This window comes from Lingula anatina, chromosome 2 (genome assembly GCF_051362555.1).
Source record: "Lingula anatina isolate TDL-2025a chromosome 2, LinAna3.0, whole genome shotgun sequence".
Classification (NCBI taxonomy): Eukaryota; Metazoa; Brachiopoda; class Lingulata; order Lingulida; family Lingulidae; genus Lingula; species Lingula anatina.
The window spans coordinates 10,003,821-10,028,943 of record NC_141768.1 but is presented as its reverse complement, the minus strand read 5'-3'; the positions used below and the strand labels follow the sequence as shown (position 1 = coordinate 10,028,943).

At 34.1% G+C, this 25,123-nt stretch overlaps 3 protein-coding genes across 3 annotated transcripts; 1 reads left to right on the top strand and 2 right to left on the bottom strand.

Annotated features, from left to right (window-relative positions):
* Nucleotides 1-49: 49 nt before the first annotated feature.
* On the bottom strand, nt 50-4,096 carry LOC106157017 (kelch-like protein 10). The gene is made up of 8 exons (XM_013532480.2): nt 3,947-4,096; nt 2,708-3,679; nt 2,416-2,563; nt 1,644-1,813; nt 1,272-1,394; nt 870-1,018; nt 570-661; nt 50-242 (listed from the first exon to the last, which is right to left on the bottom strand). The coding sequence occupies exons 1-8, from the start codon at nt 4,011-4,013 to the stop codon at nt 140-142; spliced, it is 1,824 nt and encodes a 607-aa protein (XP_013387934.2). The 5' UTR covers nt 4,014-4,096; the 3' UTR covers nt 50-139.
* Nucleotides 4,097-4,383: 287 nt separating this feature from the next.
* LOC106157051 (DNA repair protein XRCC3) lies at nt 4,384-9,555 on the bottom strand. The gene is made up of 7 exons (XM_013532540.2): nt 9,381-9,555; nt 8,408-8,545; nt 7,993-8,082; nt 7,650-7,772; nt 5,484-5,626; nt 5,104-5,316; nt 4,384-4,805 (listed from the first exon to the last, which is right to left on the bottom strand). The coding sequence occupies exons 1-7, from the start codon at nt 9,445-9,447 to the stop codon at nt 4,518-4,520; spliced, it is 1,062 nt and encodes a 353-aa protein (XP_013387994.2). The 5' UTR covers nt 9,448-9,555; the 3' UTR covers nt 4,384-4,517.
* A 179-nt stretch (nt 9,556-9,734) lies between these two features.
* LOC106157050 (rab3 GTPase-activating protein non-catalytic subunit) lies at nt 9,735-25,092 on the top strand. Its single transcript, XM_087003573.1, has 34 exons — nt 9,735-9,888; nt 10,121-10,303; nt 10,915-10,993; nt 11,285-11,332; nt 11,586-11,661; nt 12,075-12,176; nt 12,422-12,521; nt 12,805-12,903; nt 13,219-13,367; nt 13,631-13,710; nt 14,171-14,257; nt 14,781-14,920; nt 15,242-15,354; nt 15,678-15,877; nt 16,235-16,317; nt 16,584-16,645; nt 16,911-17,001; nt 17,220-17,383; nt 17,749-18,004; nt 18,454-18,551; nt 18,789-18,885; nt 19,039-19,199; nt 19,438-19,648; nt 19,905-20,075; nt 20,481-20,587; nt 20,827-20,893; nt 21,095-21,165; nt 21,408-21,443; nt 21,621-21,695; nt 22,074-22,289; nt 22,487-22,576; nt 23,166-23,360; nt 23,695-23,853; nt 24,102-25,092. The coding sequence occupies exons 1-34, from the start codon at nt 9,780-9,782 to the stop codon at nt 24,243-24,245; spliced, it is 4,119 nt and encodes a 1,372-aa protein (XP_086859699.1). The 5' UTR covers nt 9,735-9,779; the 3' UTR covers nt 24,246-25,092.
* Nucleotides 25,093-25,123: the final 31 nt, after the last annotated feature.

The following is a 25,123-nucleotide window of genomic DNA, read 5'->3' as shown; positions in this document are numbered from 1 at the left end:
AGGGATATCATTAATGCATATAAGATACATAAAAAAGAAATCCACTTAGTTAATGTCTAGCTAGATATTTATTGCATAAACTTAATGTCAAACATCATTTTTAATATAAAACCTGATTTATTTCAAGGAAAGTTTAGGTCTAATTGTTCCTTTTGACGATATAATCCTTGATATTTGGCAAGTCTTGCACCACGGTCGCACTGAGCGCGCTCCGGTTGTATTTCATGTCATAAGCTTCGTACCTGCAATAATACGAAAACTGTCACTGGCCTCATTAATATTACAATAAGGATGATGAAAATAAGATACAAAAAGAAAGGGAAACAATATGGCGCTTTTTTTTTAAGATCATTTGTAAACCGTGTTTGAAGCTGGTAACTTATTAGCGAAATCGGTATTTTTTAACAAATAAAACGAGATTAAAGATTAAAAACTAATTTTTTTTTTTACAGATTTCAATTATATATATATATATATATATATATATATATATATATATATATATATATATATATATATATAATTGAAATATATATATATATCAATTAAACCGTTTGCTATAGACGTACCATTCTTCAGAATTGTCATCATAACACTCAACCTTCTTTATTGTTGCTCCTCCGTTATAACCGCCGATTACGTAAATCATGTCGTCTATAACCTGATTTACAAGGAAACAATCTTGTGATATTAGTTTCAAATAAAACTTATAATTTGAGTAAAGTCAACAAACAAAACACTCAAATTTTAAAAAACGCCAGGTTTCAATAGCAGATTTAAAATGTTATAACCATCACAGCAAACAGGGAAGTTGGTAAATATAATTGGCACTAAATTATAACCAAAGCAGCTGATTGACGGTAACGTACCTCTATGGCGAAGTTACTTCTCTGGACATGTAAATCAGGAACAGGTTTCCATGTGTTTCTGATATGATCGTATTTTTCCACGGTGCTAAGTCGCTGCAAGCCATTGAACCCACCAACAGCATAGATGTAGTCGTGATACATAATAATTCCTATGGAAAATTAAATAAATGAACTTACTTTTAAACTTATTAAATTAAGAAAAATGTATCAATTCCTTTAATGCAATACGTAAAGCTTAATTCAAATAAAAAAATTAAACTACTAGAAACGCTTGTCAAAGGTAAGAATCAATTTTCGGCACCAGTTTTGCAGATGATTCCATTGATACACATTTTTTCTTAACAGCACCCAGTGTTAGGCGTCAGTCATAAATATTTAGAGATACAGCATACATGTACATACCAACTCCACTTCTGGGGCATGACATGAATGCTATGTAGGTCCACTGTTCAGTTTGGGGATCATAATACTCCCCTGTGTCCAAGCAGTGTAAGCCATTAAAACCACCGATGCAGAAGACAAAATCTGTAAAATATGGAGGCTCCTTGCGTATATCACGTTGTAATGATCCTTGTGACAAAATGCTTAGTATATCTAAACTGTATCATTTTCAACAAGAAAATGGCTTAAAACTAGTTTAAAACATCAGATGTCACATTTGTTTTCTAAATATAATTGGCAATTAATTTTGTCACAGACTCTTAATTAAAAAAATTGCTGATTTATTATTATTATTATTATTATTATTATTATTTTATTTTATTTTTTTTTTACCTTTTGATGCACAAGCGCCTGCGTCACTTCTGGCGGTGTGCATGTGCGCTATTGGTGTCCACTGATTTGTACTGGGGGTGTATCTTTCGGCACTACTTAGACGTGTGTCCCCGTTGTAGCCTCCCATGGCGTAGATTTTGTCATCGTGGATAGTAACATTGACATAGCACCTTATAATAATAATAATAATTGGTTTATATAAAAATTTTAAATTGCAACCTGAAGATTGCAGTCTTACATCATTAGAATATTAGAATAAGACATGAGAATCAATTAAAATGATTATAAATTAAAATTGCATACGTTCTTCATATACTTGAATTTAAAAGTATAAAATTAAAATCAAAATGATGAAGATTTCATACAGAAAATTTACTCTTTTTGTGATTAAATAAAAAACTCCTTTGTTAAGTTATTCATCGTAGGTCCTACGTGTTCTTAAAAAGAGTTATCGCTTGTACGAATTTAAGGGGATTAAAATAGGTCAATTGATTCTTAGAGGTCCACGTAAAGAAAAACATAGGGTCAAGTTGAAAGGTAATTTTTACGTTAATGAGTAAAATTTAGTCTTTTATCATTATTACCAAGACGATCTAAAACATTGGGGTCACACTAAAATATTTGCACGTCATCCGACAGATAACGTCACTTGGTCAAATGATTACGTATACACTTTGATAAGCAAATGACTGGTTTCCTGTTGGAATAAAAACGTAATTGTGAAAATATCGTAGTTTTTCTTACTACACATCTAAAATAAATAGCAATCTACCTTTTGTGGTGCATAGGAGCGGCCTTTGACCACTTTTTGTTTGCTGGGTCGTAATACCGCACCTGACTGTAATATTCGACTCCATCAAATCCGCCGATGATGAAGATTTTTCCTCCCAAAGTTACACAGCCGTGATAGGCTGTCGGACCTTAATAGATGAATTAAATAGTTAAATGACAAACGAAAAGAGAAAATTAATTATGTGTAGGGACCTGTGGATTATGATGTTATTGATTAGTACTAACCGACTTACTCAGGAATGCTCTCACTGTTAGGTATACCAACTACGTACCAAGACCTTGGCTCTGTGCTAGGACTTCGATCCACCGATCTGCTCGTGTGTCGTAGGTCTCAATCAGATTTGTAGGGCTGTTTGTGTTCCACCCTCCGATAGCAAACAACACGTCAACTGGGACTCGTGGGCAGGTGAGGGGGTGGGTAAAATCTACATCAGAATATTTCTCACTGTCCAGTGCATCGATGAGTTTTTGTGCTTCATTTAAAATTGCGGCACACTGGGGCTCTGCTTTGACGTACTCGTCATTCACGACTTGTGTACAGAAAAAGTCACTGCTGAGCAATCCAAGACGGATATTTGGGAGCAGAACGGGGAGGGACTTTCTGCGATTAATTGGATCTTGTGAAATCCAGCGGATGACAGCCTCAAACGCAATTTCTTCATTTGCCACATTTAAGTTCTCGGCACTTAGTAAACCAACCAAATCATCTACGGAACACTGGACGAATTCTTGGCTATAGAATGACACGGGTGTAAAATGTCTTAACAAAAATCGAAAGACTGTGCTTTCTAGGTTGGGGCAGTTATGGTGTTTTGCTAGCATCCATATTCCAATGCAATTTTCCACGGACAAATTTTCTTCCAAATAATTGACACATGCTTTTAATAAACCAAATATGTGGAACTGGTCGGCAACTGATAGTAATAACTCAATATTTTCAGGGTTAATATCAATCTTCCTGTTGTAGGCATTATTGATGATAATTTCCATAACTCCAGCACTTATTTTGTCACAGATGTGGTATTCTATCGGAAAATCACCATCAAAAGATGGGTTCATTTGGTTAGTGAATAATCTTTTGAAATATGGACTGCAGGCAGCCATGATGACTCTGTGGACTGGGAATTCTCGCTGATCAACAACGAGTACTGCATCGCATAGTTTCGAGTCTTTTCTCAAAGCATCGTATATTTGACAGCTGTTCTTCCAATCTTCCTCAAAGTTCCTCTGAATTACAGTATCCTCTGAAACATTTAAATTGTCATCTTGAGATTTCTATACGATCGATAACAGCAGAAATTTTTGATACAATGATTTTTACATTAGATTCATAGATAAATGAACAAATAAAAAAAATAAATAGATTGAATGGGTTATTCAAGGAACTAAACATTGGTTATATATATTTGGGTTTGCATTATATTACCCCACTAACGTTGACAACGTGGAAGGCGGTCCCTTTGACGGAACACAAACAGAAAAGTTTTAAAGTTTTAGGAAAATTGACTTACCAACTGGCACATACTCGGAAATGCGTTCATACGTGCGCAACTCAAAGGAGTTTTCTTCGTCTTGCATTTTTGATGTTTTTTTCTTATCTGTTGGTTTTTATTACAAAAAAGGCCCCATAGCGATGTCACGGTGCCGTGTCCAATACGTCATAAACATACGACGTCAAAGTTGTAAGCGTCATGGACGCCTTCGTTTCCGACGTCGAGCACACTCAATCTTACTTAACCGCTTACAGCAAGAGCCATTACGTTCTCTTTCCAATATATATTTTTTTTTTGGTAGTGCTAAATAAATAAATATCTATCTTCCACCACTCAAGGCCAAAAAATGACGTTACCATTTTCAACAAAGCATCTCAAGCAAAAATTACGTTTGGTAGTTTTTTTTTCATCGCATATTAAATAGCGAAGAAACTGAGAATAGAACCTTCTTGGGATATTTGGTAGGATATAAACATATTCCATTTATTTTAAAATGTTCATAGTTATAGAATTCATATGACACAATTACACTTAACAAATACATTTAATCAAAACCAGTTCTTAGTGATAAAACTGAGACCCAGTCTCTTCAATCAGGAGTGTCTTGTATTAAAATGCCTTTAACTCCATCACAGCTAATAACAAAGTGGCAACAGTCCTTTGGCAAGTGTGGTGCAAACACCACTTCCAGTTTTCTTACAGCAGATTCATATTTATCCAACACTTTGCCAGCAGTGTCTGACCGCTCAATTGTAACATTGTATATTGTCCTTGTCAACATGAGCCGAGTGGTGACAAGATTTGCCCAGGACAGTCCAAGGGAAGGTGTCACCTGCTTGCCATGGTTTTTTGCACTCGGGTTAATCACATCAGAGACCTGCAAAATTTAAAGTTTAATTTTAAAAATTTATTAAAACTTATTTGTGATAAAGATTTTACAATAATATTAAATTATTTGATATATAGTTGTGGTGGGTAGGCTCTGAGCATCATGTCAAATATGCCCAAGGCTACTGGAAGGTATTGTTTCAACATGTCATAATCAATTTTATCCCAATGCCATCGGTTTAAATGTCTAAAATAAATCATAGCTTATCTCTGAAAAAAATTAAAGTGCATTAATAAGAAGTGTGGTGAAGAACTATAAAATAATTTTCTTTTGATCAAAATCTTACCTGATTTATACAGACAACTGGGAAGTTGGAGCTACTGCTCAGTTCCTGTAAAATAGCACCTAAGGAGCTAAGCTGTTTGCTCCTTTTAGTAGATTCGCTGAGATGGTATTCACTCCTAAAAAGGGCTGCTACAGAATCAATAACCACTAACTTGACTATATTTTTCTGCAGTAACTTTGGTAGACGATACTTCAAACAGGTAATGAGGTCCTCCTAAATTTTAGAGAAATAATTTATCTAAGAAAATATATAATCATCTGAAATATTTTAAAACATTAATTAATCATTTATGTGTTAGAGTGAAGTTAATAACACTCATCATATATGTTGTCACTAGATTGTAAGTTCTTGCTTGATAAAATGGTGAGGGGGGATATTACCTTTTCTGCAATATGCTCAATGAATATTTGGTCCCCAAATTGTATTTTCTGGAACTCTTTATCCATGGTTTTACAGAATGCACCAATCATTTGTTGCAACCTTTTTGTAGGGAAAACATCTTCTGTGCATATGTACACTGCACCTAACAAAAAAAATGTAGTTTATATACAGTGTATGAAATTCAAGGAAATTACTAGCCAGACCGCCGGGCAGGTAACTCTGAAAAGTTACCAGCCCGGCCATGTAGTTACCTGCCCTAGTTATGATAACCCCTAGAGTTAAGAGAGGTATGCTGAGGGGGTATAGAATGCATTCTTGGGAGAGTAATTTGGAAATGAAAGGGCAATATCATGCCTTATGCATGGAAATTTAGAAATTGGTTGGAGTTTCTACTGAATGATACCTTGTCAGTGTTGGATTTAGAGGGGGTCAGGGGGCTCCTGACGCCCCCCTTTTAATTTCTGTAAAAAAAACCTCACCTCTTGAAATAATACTTTCACTAGTTGAATCATAGTTCTAAACCATACCAAATGGCACCATTCACCATTTCAAATACCAAAAATTTTCAGGGTCCTTTAGCGGGCGGGGGAGGGCGGGGGTAGTCAATTCAGTTTATGTTCACCTTGTCGGCTGTTTCATTTCTTCTTCAATAATTTATTCATAACTTTTATTCCGATTTCGTGATATCATTTTATCATAATTTTTGCTTTTCTTTATAGCAACAAGTATGACCAAATATATATATTGTTGTTAAATAAATCGATCTCTGTGCTAACAATAAAGAAGAAAGAATTTAGCACGTAGGGTCCCTTTGAATATCGATTTCAAGCTTTAAAAAGCGGTCGGGAACGGTCCTGCACGCTAATGGCCCATAGACAGTCCTGCAGGGCCCCGTATCTCGAAAGCATTGCTTATTGAGAATAGCTATATATATATATATCACATAGAGGCTACAATATATTATATGGGGCGAGTATGGGCGAGTTATTGGATCGAGATGCTTGCGCTCGGTCGCAATGCGTGATACTTTCGAGTTACGGTTTTACAAAAAATGTTGCTGCTCGACTAATTGCAAATCGAAGTCACCTTTCCATGGGTCCCAATTTGTTCTCTTTCGTTTGGTTCTGTCGTAATCTTTGTTATTTTTATTTCTTTCCACAATTGTTTTTTCTTTTGTGAACTTCTCTATCGGACTTGATAGAATTTTTTCATTTTTGACAGCCCAAGATGAAAGCACGTGGGAAAAGAACTACATCTGACGCACGGCGTAAACTCGTACGTTCACTCATAATTTTGGGATTCAAATATTTTGTAAAATTCTCCTTTAATTTGCCTCCGTTGCCCTTATTACTGTTGATTATAAGCACTTCATGTACCTATAAGTCTATTTAATCAGTATCATAACTTTTTATACTTTCACATTTTTATTACTCTCAACCTACAAATTGCTACTCGTGGTATCTCCTCTACACAAAACAATGACGTAACGTTATCTGCTATGCACTGAAGCTGGTTAAGAACAATGTGCCTCGTTTCAAATTGTCTTTCAACTTCATATCACAAAGACGGAACTTCGAAAACGAGGCCACAGAGAGGGAGACTGTTGGTTACATTTCGATACGAGCATTCGATTGCAAGCTATGGTTAGTTCTTTGCTTCTATGAAAGTGGGTGAAAACAGTGAGTTTATTTGATATTTTGCCGAAATAGCTTGTGAACATAGATAAAATAAAAGGTGAAAATAGGCTGTAAAAGTAGCCAGCCCGTCGGGCGGGTAATTTGCAAATCTTACCCGCCCGGCCTGAAAGTTACCAGCCTCGGGCTGCCGGGCAGGCGGCCATTTCATACACTGTTATATATATATATATATATATATATATATATATATATATATATATATATATATATATATATATATATATATATATATATGGCTGAAAGCAAATGTTTTAAAGGATTTAACCAAACAAATCACTATACACATAAACTACAATAAGAATCACCTATGCTTAAGTCAAATTTCACTGGAATAGCAGTTCAGAAAACGTAAAAGTACAATCATATTATTGCCACTTGTGTATGAACTGACGATGATTATGAAACTCTTTTTTATGTCCAAGGAAAACTTTGAAAATCACATGAAAATACTATGTTTAGGTTTCTCACCTCCCCCCAATCCTCCCTGTGCTCTAGGAAGCTGCACTGTTAAACACAACTGAATACAAAACTGTGTTTTGCCAGTTGCACTAGCTCCAGCCACCTCTGTGATGCCTTTGGATAGAATGCCTCCTGATATAATAGAGAATATTCTGAAACTTAATTTCTATAAAAACAGAGAATGTTGTAAATCTTTGGTGGCAATCATATTTGTAGATCACTAGGAATTGCTTTAAAAATTGTTAATGAAAATTTACCAAATGTCTTTCCTACTTTTGCTTAAACTCTTTACAGCATAGGTATTTAATCATGAATTTGAACATGAATATTAATAAGATCAAAACAGATATACCTCGTAGAAGTTTGTCAATTAAACCATCGCCTGTGCTCAGGTAAAATATTTTATGGCAGTCTGGACATGATTCAGAGGACAATTCAAGAGCTGCAATTATACAATGAAATAAAATTTGTATAGCTATGAAGGTTAAATTTCAAAAACATATAAGTATCTAGGACTGTTAAATCCTTTATATGCACAGTAATTCTTAACAGCCATTCATTCACACAAAAAGCACTATTTGCATTTTTACATACTGTCCATTTTACCTTAACTTTGGTTTTTGGAGAAATATATCGACTCATGTATAAATTTTGACAGATTACGGACATATTTTTGAATGCTCAGTTAAATTTATAATGAGAAACACACAAATATGCTTTCAGAATGTTTTGATAAATACATGTATACTAGATACATCTGTACAAACCTGATATAACAGCTGGTTTTTTCACAGCCTTGGCGACTTCCCTGTGTACCATATGGACATCTCTCATTGAAAGTGTAGTGTTCCGTTCCAAGTCTGGTGCAGAGAGACTCAAAATTTGACCAAAATCCAATAGTTTTGCTTAAATAAAATGTAAATAACATGAATGTTTGTTCATTATCTACTCTTCATATAATCTACACACCCATCTATATACCACAGAGCAGCTTATTGTATGATCTATATGGTGTTATATGGCAATTTTATCAAATTTGTTAAAAGGTGCTTAACTGATTTTCATATTTTTTGGCAAATTCAAAAGTCGCTTTTTGTTGTTTTTAGGTTTTTTTTTTGTCCATTTAACAGGCATATTTCTGTTTGGGAAAATCTTAGAACCAAAATTTTAATTGTGTGTTCATGACCAGTCCTACATATATATGTGATTATTGTGTGACAAAAATGAAGTGTCTGTAAAAATGTGTAGGGGATGAAAATCAGTTTGGGCAACTTTTAACTCTTATGAATATGACATCATACATGGTGTCACTAAAAAAACACGAGTATTGTTTTATCTACGTAAATGATAAAACTTTAAAATTCAAACGGTTTATTCACACTCAGATATGGCTATCTGTACACCAAATTTCAAGTTTGTCGCTTTGTAAGATAAAAGTACAAGTGACCTCTGCTTTTTTTCATCAAACATTGAACAATCTCTGCAAGGGATCATCCATTTATAATATAATCATTTCAATAAGTCTACGAATCATGCGCCAAGGGGGGGGCGGGGGGGGTAATGCTCAGTGAAAATCCAAATTGCTGTCAAAAGTCAACATTTTTAACTTTTCACTTTGTGCCCTCTGAAAGGGGGAGGGGTCTGAAAAAGTGTAGACTTGAGAAAAAGATGATAAAATGGGTGACCCCAAGCTTAGAAATTGTAGGGCTTACTAATAAAGCAGATACAGTTCTGTCATACCTCTCTTCAGAGCTTTAATTATTCTCGGATTAATATCAAGATCATCTAATGTCGCTGTCTGCTGCATTTCATTTACTGTTCATAGCTGGTTCCAGTTATAACCATCATTTAAAAATAGATTTTCACTAGCCTGGCTTTTCACAAATGCGCTCTAGTGAAAAAGGATAAATAAGTTCTCCGATGATAGCATAAGTGCATTCAAGGTAGGCTTTAACATAATAATATTTTAAAGATACATCGACAGTATTTGCTCTTGAAGCATTTTCAGAAACACAAATGTACATGTCTCACGTAAATTAATATAAAAATATCGAAATCGTTATATGAATTATTGATTTAAAATCAACCGGAAACTTTATAACTAAATGCGGGGCGTATCTTGAGAGAAAGAAAACAAAAATGTCCATCCAGCTTGGCACTGCTTGCTGTGTTGAAGATCTCGGAAATGTGAAAAAGTTCTTGTTCCCCCTGACAGTTGATACGGATGAAAATCAAGAAGATAGTGAAGGTAAGTTTTTAAAGTAAATTTTAATGAAGAAGGCAGTTATTATAGCCAAAATAAGACCGGGTTATTGTAAGATTTGTGCTCCCTGGAGAAAGCCCAACACCTGAGGCAAGTCAAGTCCCTGAAAATCATGCAGTTAATTATCAATTTTAATTTTTTCCACTGACTTATTGAAAAACACGCATTAAAGCCCCATAGAAAGTTCCTGCAATAATATAACTTGTCTAAATTTTAGGGGACTGGAATGACTGGGGCTGGAAGGTTGAAGACGAAGAGAAAGAAGAGGAGGAAGGTTCAGAAGATAGCACAGGTTCACCTGGGGAGGGACATGTTTGGCTGCAGGACTGCAAGATATCACTGTCCCCAGCTAATGACTTGCTAGCTATTGGCTATGATGAAAAACTTGTCATTCTGAGTCGTAAGTAATTTGCAACACAATTTTGTGGTTTATCCATCTTTTGCTATACCTGCACAATATTCCACATGTGCAGTTTTGCATTAAACCTAACTTCAAGTTTTATTGGTACAAATAAAGATTTTTACATCTTTAGAAATGAACAATTTTTTTCTAAGCCCAATTTTCTTTATCTATTACAGTAATTTATTGATTTAATTAAAGCAATAATAACTCTTCGTTTCGGCCAAAAAATGAATTTTCCTGGAGTAAACAACAATTTTCCCGTACTTACCAATGGTTAATGAATCCATTTTTACATTCAAAGTTAGTCCCTGGTTTAATTCTAAAAAGTTTGGTTTTTTGTTAAAATCTCTTAAGAGATTTTAACAGAGTATAGACATCAATGGAGGTCACGTGGTCTAAAGACAAGTTCAAATATCAGAATAAAAGCTATAACTGCTGTTTTTGTGGTAAAACAGAATATATTATATTTCTATGAGTTATTCACAAGGTTTTTATTGTGAAATATTGGTCGCATACGAAGAGTTATTATCCCTTTAATGAATTAATTGTTCTCAGGCATACACACATTGGGATATGTTCAATTGATATTGTTTTATTACCATTTGCAGAGAAATATACACCAGATGAAGGGGAAATGGAGACAAAATTTTGTATATCATGGCAAGGAGTGGTGAAGCAAGAAGAAGGGTAAACATTTGTTTTTTCTCCTTGGTGTCTTAATACTATTTATTCTTTAGTTTCTTTTTACTAGGGATGCAACAATCATTTAGGAGAAAAGCTGAAGATGGGGTAGATTGTTAAATTGGACATTTTTGTCTAAAACTTTTTTGAAGCATAATGCATTATGCGCTGATAGGAAATTAAAATGTTTTTGTAACATGATTAACATGTGTTCTGCTAAATCATATTTGATAATACATTCTAATTTATGGAGACAATTTTATGGCAACCTTAATACCCTTATTTTGTTTTTAACAGAGAAAAGATTTCCAGCTTGTTGTGCCTGCCATTGGCTTCTCAAAAAAGGTAAATGCTCAGAAATATTAGAATAATGGTTATTCTATACATGTATTATCTTTGTCTTTATACCAAAAATTATCAGGTAAAAGATTATCCAGCACTTACAGTTCTTTTGAACAGTTATACATTACTGAGATAAAACATACTCATTTCACTGCTATAGTCGGTAGTTATGATTCTTCTGTGGTGTGATATGGTCTGAAAATTGCTAGGAATGACGTTAGAATTTCACTGATATTTGGCTATATACTTTATTCAGATCAACCCAGGGTGGACCTGACTGGACATGTGTAATAGTGGGCTTTACCTCTGGTTATGTGAGGTTTTATACTGAGGTATGAAACACAGTGGACACCAAACCCAACACCACTCACAAATAACAACCAATGTTGTTTTGAGTAAGATTTGTTTAAAAGATTGATGAAATTTCTAAACAAAATATCTTTTAAAAAAAAGCTATCTAATTATACCTTTCTCTATGCATTTTAAAGATGATGTGATTTAATAAAATATATATGTTATAGCTTGGGAGTTTATTTGCAAGTTTTATTTTCAAGACATTGTTTCATATAGTAGCTATATATATACTAAATGTGAATATTAAAGATTTTATGGGTGCTGCTTAAATTCTTGAATATTTTAACTGATTTATTTATGTGAAGTCATTTTGTGATTTCTTTGAGTGGAAGAATATTCTGTGATAACAAAAGTTCCTAAATGAGTAATGCAATTGTTCTCTTTTTTGTAGACTGGAGTGCTTTTGTTGTCACAACTGCTTCATGAAAAGATGGTGCAGGAATTTAAATGTAAAACATATGAACCACCAAGACATGCTGCAGCATCAGAACAGGTACAAATAATGTAAACACTTATATTTAGAACAGTTTTAGAATATATTAGCACCTTAAGCAAAAAAAAAAAAAAAAAAACTATTGATTTGCAAACCCTTCCTATCCTTCTACTCTATCAAATTAATTTCTATGTATGATTAGATTTTATGTATCAACTTACTTTAAAACTGCTAATGCTTTTTCTTTAACCTTTATACTTCTCGAACACCACTATTAAGGAGAACTACAATGATCTCTTTTATAGCATGAAGAATTGACCATTCTGTATCCTAAGTCTCTGGTGACAATAGATGGCTTCAGTCTGTTCCAGACTTTGAGAGCATGCAGGAACCAAGTTGCTAGAGGTATCAAATGTTTGGTGTGTTTTAAGATATGAGATATTTTAGAGTTCTATGGTATTATTTTTATTTGGTGGCCCTTTCCTTAGATGACAGATAAGGATTTTCCATATTCACCTATGTATTAATGGGTTACTCATATTAAGAACATTGTTAAATTTCTACAGCTAGGCATATTTTAACCAGTGGAACTCAAATGAGTTGCTCCAATTTATTGAAGTGAATTTTAATAAGTATTTTTCTTTTTTTCCCAAATATTTCTCATAATTTAACTCATTCTAAATATCAGCTGCAGCCAGTGGTAGTGACACCATCACTCCTCCTCCTCTGGCTTACAAGAAGTGGGGCCTGCAAGAGCAGGATGCTGTCACAGGACATGTGAGCTGTGGTTAGTACATTAAAATGAAGTTAAATGTTATATTTTGAAAAGATATATTTCATGCTCAATATTTGCTGTTGTGTGTGTGTGTGGGGGGGGGGGGGGGGGGTGTAGGCAAAAGGGCTTGGAGTTTGGTATGTCAATTTTCTTTAATGACAATTTTTCTCAGATGAATAGAAAATCTTACCTTCATAAGAATTCATTATCTTGTTTGATTGTATAATCAATCTTTAGATTTCAAATTAAGTGGGTACATCTGCATTGACGTTACACTTTAGAATACAGCATTTCAACAGTATGTCCAAGTAAGACTCCTTGTTTTAGGTGTTGTGACCCCCTGTGCCTTTGACCAGTTGGAGACAGCCTCTCTGTGGGGTGGGTATAGTGCCACCATCAAACCCACTCCCCCTGCAGCTGCCATATACACCACCACAGGATCTGGGCCCTTTGTGGGCTTCTTTCATGCTATGGAGGTAAATATGTCTTTCTGTAAATTTGTAAACTGTAAAGTCTGCTATGTTGGACTTGCATTTATTGGTAGTTCTGTCTTTATTAAACTAATGAAGCAGAGTCCTGGGCAGAAGAATACTACACACTGAGAGGAAATAAGACCTAAAGCAAAGTCCAATATGAAGTTCTTGTTCAGCTGTTTTTCTTATAATGGATGTGTTTTATTTGCTGTTCTCAAATTGTTGCAGGAATTGTGTTACCCAATAGTGATTTGTCAATTTTTTAGGGCTCAGCTCAGCCACTTTTATCAGATGTGGCATATGCAGTAGCACATAAACTCAAGTCTGCCTTCCTTAGTGCTGCAAGGTAAGGTGTAACTTTCAGGCCTCATCGCAACAGATCTAAATTAGACAAGGGAAAATAATTTTGGATTACCACCAGATTGCTTTTGCTATACTATATGATGTATGGTAAGGGAATCATTTGGGATTTTGGTAAAGCTAATTTCAGGTACCAAAGTAAGTCTCTTTTAGTACAGTTTGTTAGCTGTGATTGTGCTTGTTTATCGATAACATGAAATTTTTTTGAAAATCAACAGGCAAAATAGTTTGCTTAATAGACATTGGTTTGAATCGATTACATGACAAGTGTTTAGAAATAATATGTATTGAAAAGACAATGGGATTTGGTTCCATTATTCTGCTACATATATTGTGTATTTCTCATAAAGACTGCCTTGACATAGCAGAGTAAAACTCCTTTCTTTTCATTTACCTGAAAGTAACATTTTATGGGTTACAATAATAACAATTTTTATTTTTTCCAGTGGTTGGTTTGGTATCAAGCATAACACTGAAGAAAACAAAGAAAGACACAAGCCAAAAGTAGAACCAGCCACGCCCTTGTTTATAAGGCACTGTTGAATTGAAATTTATTTATCAAAAGCTGTTATCTATAAATTTGATAGATAGATAGATAGATAGATAGATAGATAGATAGATAGATATGGACCTATATGGTTGGAATTCTATTTGACTCAATGAAAAAACTGAATATTAATGCGACATGGATTTTAGCCTAACATATTCCATTTTCTTAAATAAAAGAGAATAATATGTACTATACATTTATGTATTTAATGTTTAATTTTTGATATATATTTATATACATATGGATTTATATGGTTGGAATTCCATTTGACTCAACGAAAAAACTGAATATTAATGCGACATGGATTTTAGCCTAACATATTCCATTTTCTTAAATAAAAGAAGATAATATATACTATACATTTATATATTTTATGTTTAATTTTTAGGAAATTTTCAGTGATACCTCTATGCTGTCACAGAAATTTGTATTTGTAAGATTACTGAAAGAGTTTTGTATTGATGACTTATTATAACATCTTTACAACAATATCCTGATGTTTGTAGGAGTGGTCTGCCAGACAAGCACAGACAGGGAGAGAGCATTGTACTCTCTCCAAACAACAACCTGGCTGCTGTCACAGACAGTTATGGAAGAGTTTTGTTAGTTGATATCTTGAAGGGAAGAGCTGTCAGGATGTGGAAAGGTCAGTTTTTTAAAATTTATTAATTTTTTTTTTATTTAGAATGTAAGAAATAACAGCTCTAGGTAACAGAAGGGTCGGTTTTCCCAAATATAGCAATACCTAATGACAGTCATAGTGTGCCACTTTCTGCAATTGGGTATATAGAATGGATAAAGTGAACAAAAAGTGATGAGAAATTATTAACTCATTACGACTTTATTAACTGGCCTGGGGTATGTTGAATGAAATCAGAATAGAGTCAGATTTGGTCAGATTTAGATCTTTGGAGAGAAATAATAGGTACATGTTCTTTAAAGGTTGTGAATGTCTGTCATATTTCAGGTTATCGTGATGCTCAGGTAGGCTGGGTCCAGGTGAAAGAGGATCCACATGAGCAGAGCTCCAGACTGGCGTTATTCCTGGTGATATATGCACCCAGGAGGGGCCTCTTGGAGGTAAATGGTGTTTTTATGAAGGGGAACAGATGGAGATGCAGCATATATACAGGAGAGTGTGAAGCAACTTCTTGTGACTTACACAGACAATCTTATTTGGGTTGGGGAAGGGTTGCCTTCTTTTGTTGTTTGCCTGATCAAAGAAAAACATCATGAAATGAAAGTATCTGGTCTACAGTTTGTCTACAATTGTTTTAGTACATAAAGTTAACAGTTGCAGATACAATAATACACTTTATAGCAAGGTTAGGAATGCCATGGGAGTTTCCCGCCTTTTGAAAGATTTCCTTATGGTTTTTAAATAAACGCATGATTGTTTCTAGGTATGGACAGCAGAACAAGGCCCTAGAGTGGCTGCCTTTAGTGTCAGCAAATGGTGTCAGCTCTTATACCAGTCACATGGCATGCTTGGGTTGAACAATGTTACTATCAGGGGTGTCAAACAGAACCATTTTATGTGCTACCTGCTTGATCCACATGGAAACTTAAGCACAGTTGATGTCCCATTCCACCTTGCATTGAGGTAAGCTATGTTGTGTGTAAGGGTTACACTGCTGATAATGCATCTGTGTGTAGACATGCATGCATTATTCAAGATCTGTGAGTGTGCTATTTAAGTCATCAAGTTATCTGGTGGCAAATATGCAGAGATTTGGTTCATGGAAGTAATAATTTTGTATCAGTGTGTCAAACGTGCATATGTATATAATGTATATATACCTTGTGCTTTCTTTGCTTTGTACGTTAACATTTTTTCCATGTAGTAAGATTTAAAGCCTACAGTGTCATGGAAGATTTTTTAACATATGGCCTTTGACATTGACGATGAGATCTTCACTGAAATATGTTCTATTTTTAATGTTTGTTTTTTTTCTTTTAGTGACAAAAATAGCAAAAGGGCAAGAGATGTCCATTTGCTAAAAAAGTTGAAGGCTGCACTGAGACAAGTTCAGAATGGCACAGGTGTGAAAGTTAGAGACATTACTCACAGTCACATCAGCACTGAAGACATAACATTCATAATTGAATGCATTTCATTATTAAATATCTTCCAGCTGATACATATAGAAAACCTTGCCACATAATTATCAATGTAAATAATTTAAAAAAAGACATTTGTGTTGCTGTTACTGCTATATTTCATATTCTGTTATATAATATGGTTCCTATGGCATTGCCTTTATTATGCGTAGGTGAAGTTAACCTTGATTATTATCATTACATTTCAGCCACAGAAACAGAGCTTATAAGTCTCCTTTATGACATAAAGATAGCCAGCATAAGGCAACAGGTAATAATTGATTAACTGACTACTTTTCTTCTCTTTTCTTTTCTTTAAAACTTACACATTTTCTGTTGAAATATGTGATAAGATAGCATGTCTGTCATACATACATAAAGCACATATAATAACTTTTTTCAGTACATCTTCCTTGTGCAGATCAGTGTTGATTTTAAACAGTAAAATGTGGTTGATGAATTACAAGGATACTAAACAACTTTAGTGATGAACAAATTTGTTAATTCTCAAAACCTCATATTATGTCCGTCCCCAGGGCTTGGAGAAGATTCTGACCACCAGACACATTCCATTGAAAGTTTTGGTCAGTGTGGTCTCAGCCATTGTAGAGCAGATAGAACAACAAGGCATGTGGAACACTACAGACCATCAGTTACTGATAATATGAATCTGTGGAAAGTATATGCTCACAAAAAGTTCATTGAGATGCAGGGTTTTTATGCAATACTATTAGAATACAAGTTTTAAAATTTAATTTTGTCATAGCCTTAGTCCAGTGGTTGTTATTGAAAGATGTATAAGTAAATATTATTAATTGCTATATGAATTTTCCTTGTTTTTTCAGATGCAGTTACAATAGATGTTGACAGTAAGATGCTGCTTCAGTTTTGTAAAGGATATAGTGAACTGCTGAATGCATATAGCATGCTGGATAGTTTGAATGCTGGCAAACAAGAGGAGACAGTGACAGAAAAGGAAAGCACTGAGAAAGAAAGGGATTCCCAACAGGTGAAAAAATTGCTTACTAATTGTTAACAATGTATGTAAAATGGTTTGAACAGTTGCTGAATTTTTTTGGGAAAATACTTAAAAGGAATAGACCCAACATTCTACGTTAATAATAAATAGCTTAATTTACACATGTGATACTTGAAGATAAATATTGAAGTAAAGGTAATATAAAGTTTTAATTCAATAGTGTTATGAAAGGAACTGATGTATAAGCAACGAAAAGTATGTCTGCTAATTCGGACATCAGGAACAGTGTCTTATTTTTTCTCTGAGATCTTCCCTACATTATTCTCTCAGTATAAACATTTTTTGTCTTGTATCCTCTTTTGATTCACTTATTTATTTTCCTGCCTTCATTCTAGTCGCTCCAGGCCTTGCTTTCCCTAACTCAGTCAGAGGTAGAAGAAGTGCTGGACCTACTTAACAAACACAAGCAGCTTGTGGCAGATAACAGAGAGCATAAGGTGAAATTTGCTGCTGATTCCGAATTGACAGTGACACAGTTCCTAAATTGCTTCACTTGCCACATTCACAGAACTAAAGAAGACCAACTGGCTGACATGACCTACTCTCTCAATATAAGGCATGATTTGAATTCAGAGATGTTACAAAAGTTGGGTATGTATGTATGATATATTTCATCACACTTTAGATAAAGAAAGTGAATTAACGATAATGTAATTGCATTCCCCGTTGAATATGCGTTTCACATATTACCTCTGTCAAGGGGGTTGTTTTTGCCTTTGCTAGTTTGTCATTTAACAGCCTGGATCAAAAAGTTAATGACGGATTTTGATTAATTTTTCATGATAGGTCTTAAATCAGTTATTGTATGTTGGTATTGATTCATTAATAAATTAATAGTAATGAGAATTGAGCTGCCTTGGTGGAGGTCTACACTCTCTTTATACTTTTCAATGTTCTCAAGATATGAAATATGTAATAGATACATTTCATTGAAAATCCATTAGCTTGAGATTTTGAAATTTTACTTGGATATGATCTGTGAGCAAGATTAACTATTTCCAGGAAATTACATTAGGAATAGTACCGTATTTTTTCTTTAGGTTCCTTTTTGTTTAAGACCTGTCTTAATGGAAACTGTGAAGTTGAAGATGTTATGGATATTAAATTGATGTCCAAAATTTTACCAGAACAAGTAATGGTAAGCTAAAGAATTTGATTTTTTTAATCAAATCTAAAGTATGTCCATATTCTGTTATGTATCAAGTATACCAATAGGTTATGTTTCTTAGAATTTTCTAATTTGTGTAATGACAAACTGAGCAAACATCTGTAGTTGCCACTCATTGATCAACAATTATCTTTTTATAACAGTATGTCATTTAAGAGTCTGAATAAATCCCAGCATACTACCTTGTAACCCCTTTTTTCTCATCAGTCACTATTATGGAACCACTGGTTGTCAGAAACCTTCCAGCCCACAGCTTGTATGGAGAGGCTCTATGGCTTGGTAAAAGCATTCACAGAGAGAAAAGGTAGAGAGAGAGGCAAAGATTAAAATAAATAAATAAATATTAGATTTTCAAAATTTTCAAGATTTTTAACTTCATTGTATAAAGAAAAAAGCATTAAATATGACTTTCCTTTTGCATATGATGCCAGTTTATTTAAATTTCAATTCTTTTCAGACCTGGAAGAGGTGGTAGCAGAGACTAATCGCACTGCCCCCTGGTGGGAGAAGATCCGTGCGGCATGCAGTTCATCCAGCCATATTGGTCCTTCACTTATGTTGGCGCAAACTTGTAGAAGTGTCAGTTTGAGTGTTATGTATTTATACAGAAAAAACAAGGTTTGTGTTCTTCTTAGATATTAGAATATTGAGATGTATTTGAAATCTTACGTGTATTTTAGAGCTTTACTTTTAATCAACAACATTTGTCAATAAATTAGATATTACTAGAACAGTAAGAAAATTTTCCAAGCAATTAATTTGAAAAGAAAATCTTTGAGAAAGTTTACCCTTGTTAGGTAAACTTATCAAGCTGTATATGCAACTTTAAGTTAGATTCAAAAATAACATTTCTCAGGATGAAAAAGCTGCAGCTGAAGACACTGACATGTCCGAATGGGAGGCAGTTACATTAGAAAATGAGAAATGGAACATTCTTGTCCAGCAGCTGGAAGATCTACTTCTTCTGGAGTGCTTGCTTAGGTGGAAGGAAGCAGACGACACAAGTCATGTGACCAAGTCAGCTGATATAGAGGTGTCTGTGAACAAGGTGCTAGAGGGAGGCAGAGGTGAGTTAATATGGCTATGTTGAAAAGTTAGTTGATGTTTTAAAGGAAACTACCCATTTGTTATTTAAAAGAAAAGAGCCTCTTCCAATAAGTAAAATCGTGTATTTATGCCAGGATTTTCGAGAACAAATCTTATATTGGAGACCAGATATCCCATAATTTACATGTATAAAATATCTTCATACAGTCAGAGGAGTAATTTGCAAGACTTTTCTTTTATCTCTTTGACTGACTATCATAGTTTCTAAATTTTAAGGAATTATAGCAGAAATCATTGCCAAATGGGCTTCTGCAAGGGACATAGGAACCAAACCTTTCCTACCATATGTCATCAGAACATCGAGTGATGGTAGTGATTCTTCCATAACATGCCCCAAGTCTCCTGAAACCAGCAGCCATCTAGAAACTGATATTAAAGATATGACGGGTAAGATGGGTGTCTGGAATTGGGGACAAAAAGTTGTCTTATCTATTTTGTATCAATTATCTTTACAATGAATTAAATAGCTGAAATAGAAATTTATAAATATAGGTGAAAAAAAGTTTTTGCATGGATTTAGTGCATGTATGATACAGCTTTGAAGTGGGCACAGATTTCTTTAAATAAAATTCAATTTACAATTTAATTCAATTTACATATACTTGGCTCAAAACTAAAACTTAAACCATCTTTTTTATAAAGAACATTGAAGTGGAAAACTTTGAACATTACCAGATAGTATAGTAAGAATGAAAGAACCAGGCACTCAGTTTTCTGTAATACTTTTAGCCTGTGCTTTGCGAGTAGCCGATATTTGTCAGTAATATTTTCACTTCTGTCATTCATTTCCAGATCTCTTACATTCATTACATATCAGGTTTCCCCACAGCCTGGAGCAGGATGTGTTGTATGCTAACTGTGCCTGGGAGTATGGAGTAAGGTGGAACAAAGACCCGGAGGTGGGAATTTTGCTAGTCAGATAAATCTCATTGCAAATAACACCCCTCAGTAATAGATACTGTACAAATGTTTTTGCACATAATTACCAGGAACTGAGTAATTCATTTCATTTCATTGGCCACAGAGTATGATAATTTTGTTGATTTTCATTACACTCTAGAGAAATAAGTTTTGTTGCTTGAAAAAAATCACATTAGCTCTTTTAAGAGACTGTGAATTGCTACTCTTCTATTTGAAGGTTGTGTCCAAATTAAGGCATTCCCTGGACTTTTTAAAACTTGTTCAAAATGGAGTGTTGCAGCATGGTAAGTTATTTTAAAGGTTGTTTTGTCAATTGGGAAAGAAAATTGATGTTTAAACCATGGGTTTGTGTGCATTTGGCCATTATACTTTAAGCAACAAGATAAAAAGCATTTTTTTCTGATGTGTAGTATTAAGGGTTGGGCTTTTGTTTCATAGAGACAGAAATGTGGAATGACATGTATTGTCTTGGCAATCATTTCTAGGAATTTGCAGTTTGATGTGGCAGATGTTTTTCTTGAAGAAGCTCCAAGCTGCTGCTAAACTAATAGAAAAGGTAAAAATAATGTTGCTGAATATTTATAAGAAACAATTTATAGTTTAAAACTGAGATTCTCTTATAAATTTTTTTACGTTGATTATATCTGTGACATTTGCTGAACAGCAGAATATTATGTTATATCACAAAACTTAACAAAGGGTAAATTTTTGTCTGCAGAATCTTTTCATAACAACACTATAGGTATATGTAATGTGTGTTTGTGTGTGTGTGTTTATTTATTTATTTATTTTTATTAGGTTGGAAAAGTCCCAAAGGAGAGATTATGTAGAAAAGTAAGTCTGTAGTTTCTACATTTTAAATACTATTCAAGCAAATTTATTAATTTGTGAATTGTTCAAATTTCAAATTAACACAATAATGTGATTTAAGTAATTAATCATTTTTTGGGTTTTTGATTCATTGTCTACCAAGCATACATCAGTTTTTTTTTCTCTTTATCTTTTATTTAGGAGGTTGGAATAAGTGATTTGGCACTTACAGGATTTCTGGCAAACATCCGTGACTTCATAGAAATTATGATGCAGGTAAGACACTGGATTTGGATTTATAAGAATGTATTTATTGATTAATAAATTAAGAGAAAAATGACCCAAATTAATGATTATTTGATGGTCAACTTAATAAAATATGTTAAGACAAAAACACACAACTTGCGGGTCTATGCTTTTCCTATATAGGAATTAAAATATATTTTGTCTGTTATCATATCTGTGTGCTTGCTAAAATCCTGATAGATCTGTTGCTTCCTTGTCTCAGAATGTGATTATAGTGAAATAACTAATTATTTAAAATATGAGACCTGCTGTCTCTATTTCAGGCCATCACTGCTTACATTGATTGTGGTGCCAGGTTAATGGTTAACTGATACTAAATCTTTAAGACTTTTTTTTTCTTCAATTCAGGCAAACTGTGACTATGGCGAAATGCCAATATTAAATTTGGAGGACTTGTGGCAGGGAGTGGGAAGAAGTAGCAGCTCTCTGGCCGAGCTTGCTATTGACCAGCGCAACACAAACTACCTGCTACTAAAGCACCACCTACATCTCTGTATTGTTATGCAGGCTGTGATGACCTTCAGTATGAAGTCTGTGAAGCCTCTGTCCTTGTTTGATACAAAGGTATTTTAAATAACACATCTGACTGGCTGCCAGTGATTTATTATCTGGATTTTGTACTTTTTTTTCCACTGCCGTTGCATTTTTGTGATCGACATTCAAGTAATAGAATATGTTATTAAACACTTGTGCTTCTTTGCTTGTGCTTTCTTTTTAGAGCTTGGGTTGCATGTGTAATCTGTATTTTTTATATACCACAGGGACAGAATGCATTCTTCTGTGATTTGACCTCTCACCCCTACATCAAAATGGATGCTGTTGACATGGTAATATTGAGAAACAGAGAACAGGTTAGTATAGCTTTAAATATTGTGCTTAAAGGGATAACAACTGTCCTTACGAGATTCATAATTCACAATAAAAACATAGTTAACAACTCAATGAAATATAATAAAATCCATTTTACTGGCAAAACGGGGGTTATCACAATTATTTTGGAATCTGTGCTTGCCATCAGACCATGTGGACCTTCATAGATGGCTATACCTCCTAAAAAGATTATTACAAAACACTTTTTCGAAAAAGAACACTGACTAACTTTGAATGTCGGAATGGATTCATTAACCACTGATAAGTATGGGAAAATCATCATTTACCCCAGGAAAATCCATTTTTTGGCCAAAATAAACTGTTTCTGTCCCTTCAATGGACTGCATCTTTGTCATCATCATTATCAGTCCGAGTCTGAATCTGTTTTCAAGGAAGTAGAGGAGTCAGGGGAGCATTGTTTCAAATGGACAAAATACTTTTATCTTCAGGTGCACACATCTTTTTGCATTGTTTTTAATAGTTCATCAAAATTGATGTACAAATAATTTTCTGTTCATCAAGTTGTGTTAGTCGTGTGTTTAATAGATTTCATCCATTTTTTTATGTCAGTTTGCCGTGCGTGTGATCAGCCAGGCAATCCAGATGATCACAGATCCTGCAGACACTGAGAGGTGTTCCTGTGCCAAAACATGGTGCTTGCGGCTGTGTGCAATATCAGATGACTTCTGTATTGATGCTGATGTCCTGAGGAGACAGTACACTTGTGAACTGTACTCCAGTGGGTATGACAAGCTGGCAGAAGAGGTGATTTTAGAAATCTATTTGGATGTCCAAATGAACTTTGCTTTCACACTCTTTGATATCTTTTAAATCCATTAGTATTGTGTAAAGCAGAGATGAAAATTTAATGTGTAACACTTTCTTGTTTTTGATGACCATTGCATCTATTGGAAATAGACTTACTGATAGAATGCAATTACAGGAAGCAAAACTCTCAGTCTGAGGTAACAGCTGCTAGTTTTAAAATAGTAGGCATCTTAAGTTTTTATCATTCTTGTATTCCCTGTGTGTGTTTTGAAATAACCACCTAGCAATGATAATGGTAACAATAGCAAAATTCTTTTATTCTCCTCACTAGGCCTTATTGACAGTGACAGACCATGAGATCATGGGTAGTCAGCTGTTACTTGTGGCAGGGCAGCGCTTGGCTCACTTTGTATTGGGTGGAGAGCCTGAGACAAGTGCTGAGAGACTTTCAAAACTTTCACCAAGATTATCCACTTGGTTAAAAACACAGGTTAGAGACAGGTTATGTTAAGCTTGATAGAATCCAAGACATATGTAAATAAACTGTTTGTTTACTTGGTATTATTAGTATAGATAAGATTAAAGTGTATTTTGTCAACACTGGTCAACATTTTTGCCATAACTGTGATATGAGTTTTGTATCATTTATACTACTTTTTCTGCTATTGAAGCTGATATTTAGACTAAATGACTTTGGTTGGTTAATTCTTTCACTGTGTGAATTTTTGTTTCTTGCAGGACTCGAGTACTCTACGGCAGGTTGACATACCTCTGCATGATACAGCTTCTTTGATTGGTCACATTATAAATCAACTTCCAGAAGGGCACTCTGAATATGAACTGGCTGTAGAATTGGTTGAACTGATCCAAACCCTTCAGTGATTTTTTTATTTTTTATTTATTTTTTTTTTTTACATATCTGCATATAATGTGTATGTGCATAAAATGTCATGGTGCTATGAATAACAGCTTTGTTTGTAAAGATATATGCCACATTTGCCTTCTTGTACATTTTGTACTATGGGTATGTAGGCTCAGTTAGTTTTGGGACATTCTGCTCAAGATTTCTCTGCTGATTGTGTGATTATGTTAATGTGATGGGAATGTGAAAAAATTGGATATTAAGTTTTTTTTCTTCTTCCAACAAACACTTGACAATGTTGACTTTTTTGTTATAAATTACTGGCAGACAAATATATAACTGAGTCAGTTTTCATGAAACGTATGCTTCTTGGAGTACTGTATTGTAGAATGCTTATTATTCAATTCAAACAAATGAATTCTCAACTTGCAAGAAAATACTATTAAATATGACATTTAATTGAAAGCATTTGATTTATCAGTTTTCTGCCATTGACTTTCTGGGATTATGAATAAAATATTAAAATGTAAATAAGATCATAAAATGGATAATACATTACATATCTGTTGCATTTTATATATATGATGACATACCCAACAATAGATGACATTTTTTCTCTGGAATTTGGATATTGCTGTTCAATTCTAGAACCCAGTTTTACACACAAACTGTGTTACCTGCCTACTGTATCTACTCACATTTGATGTAAAATGTTGGTTGGGTACAGTCTGTACCTAGAGTTTCAAAGAGTTATGCTAATTATAGGTGTGTAAAAATCCTTTTTAAATATAATTTTATTTGTGCAGAATTACAGAATTGTTGTTCTGTTTATATCTAAGGATAAAACTGAGCTGAATTCCAGTAAGATGAATGAATTTGGTGTTATTACTTTTATGAT

What these genes read in the sequence shown, in the direction of transcription:
- LOC106157017 (XM_013532480.2), bottom strand. Translation starts at nt 4,013, where the DNA reads ATGCAAGACGAAGAAAACTCCTTTGAGTTGCGCACGTATGAACGCATT. An exon ending in TTCCGAGTATGTGCCAGTTG is followed by an intron (nt 3,680 to 3,946) that starts GTAAGTCAATTT and finishes TAAATGTTTCAG; the next exon opens with AGGATACTGTAATTCAGAGG. An exon ending in AGCACAGAGCCAAGGTCTTG is followed by an intron (nt 2,564 to 2,707) that starts GTACGTAGTTGG and finishes TCATCTATTAAG; the next exon opens with GTCCGACAGCCTATCACGGC.
- LOC106157051 (XM_013532540.2), bottom strand. Translation starts at nt 9,447, where the DNA reads ATGCAGCAGACAGCGACATTAGATGATCTTGATATTAATCCGAGAATA. An exon ending in AATTAAAGCTCTGAAGAGAG is followed by an intron (nt 8,546 to 9,380) that starts GTATGACAGAAC and finishes ATTTTATTTAAG; the next exon opens with CAAAACTATTGGATTTTGGT. An exon ending in AATTGACAAACTTCTACGAG is followed by an intron (nt 7,773 to 7,992) that starts GTATATCTGTTT and finishes CTATTATATCAG; the next exon opens with GAGGCATTCTATCCAAAGGC.
- LOC106157050 (XM_087003573.1), top strand. Translation starts at nt 9,780, where the DNA reads ATGTCCATCCAGCTTGGCACTGCTTGCTGTGTTGAAGATCTCGGAAAT. An exon ending in GTGGTGAAGCAAGAAGAAGG is followed by an intron (nt 10,994 to 11,284) that starts GTAAACATTTGT and finishes TGTTTTTAACAG; the next exon opens with AGAAAAGATTTCCAGCTTGT. An exon ending in CCAGGAGGGGCCTCTTGGAG is followed by an intron (nt 15,355 to 15,677) that starts GTAAATGGTGTT and finishes GATTGTTTCTAG; the next exon opens with GTATGGACAGCAGAACAAGG.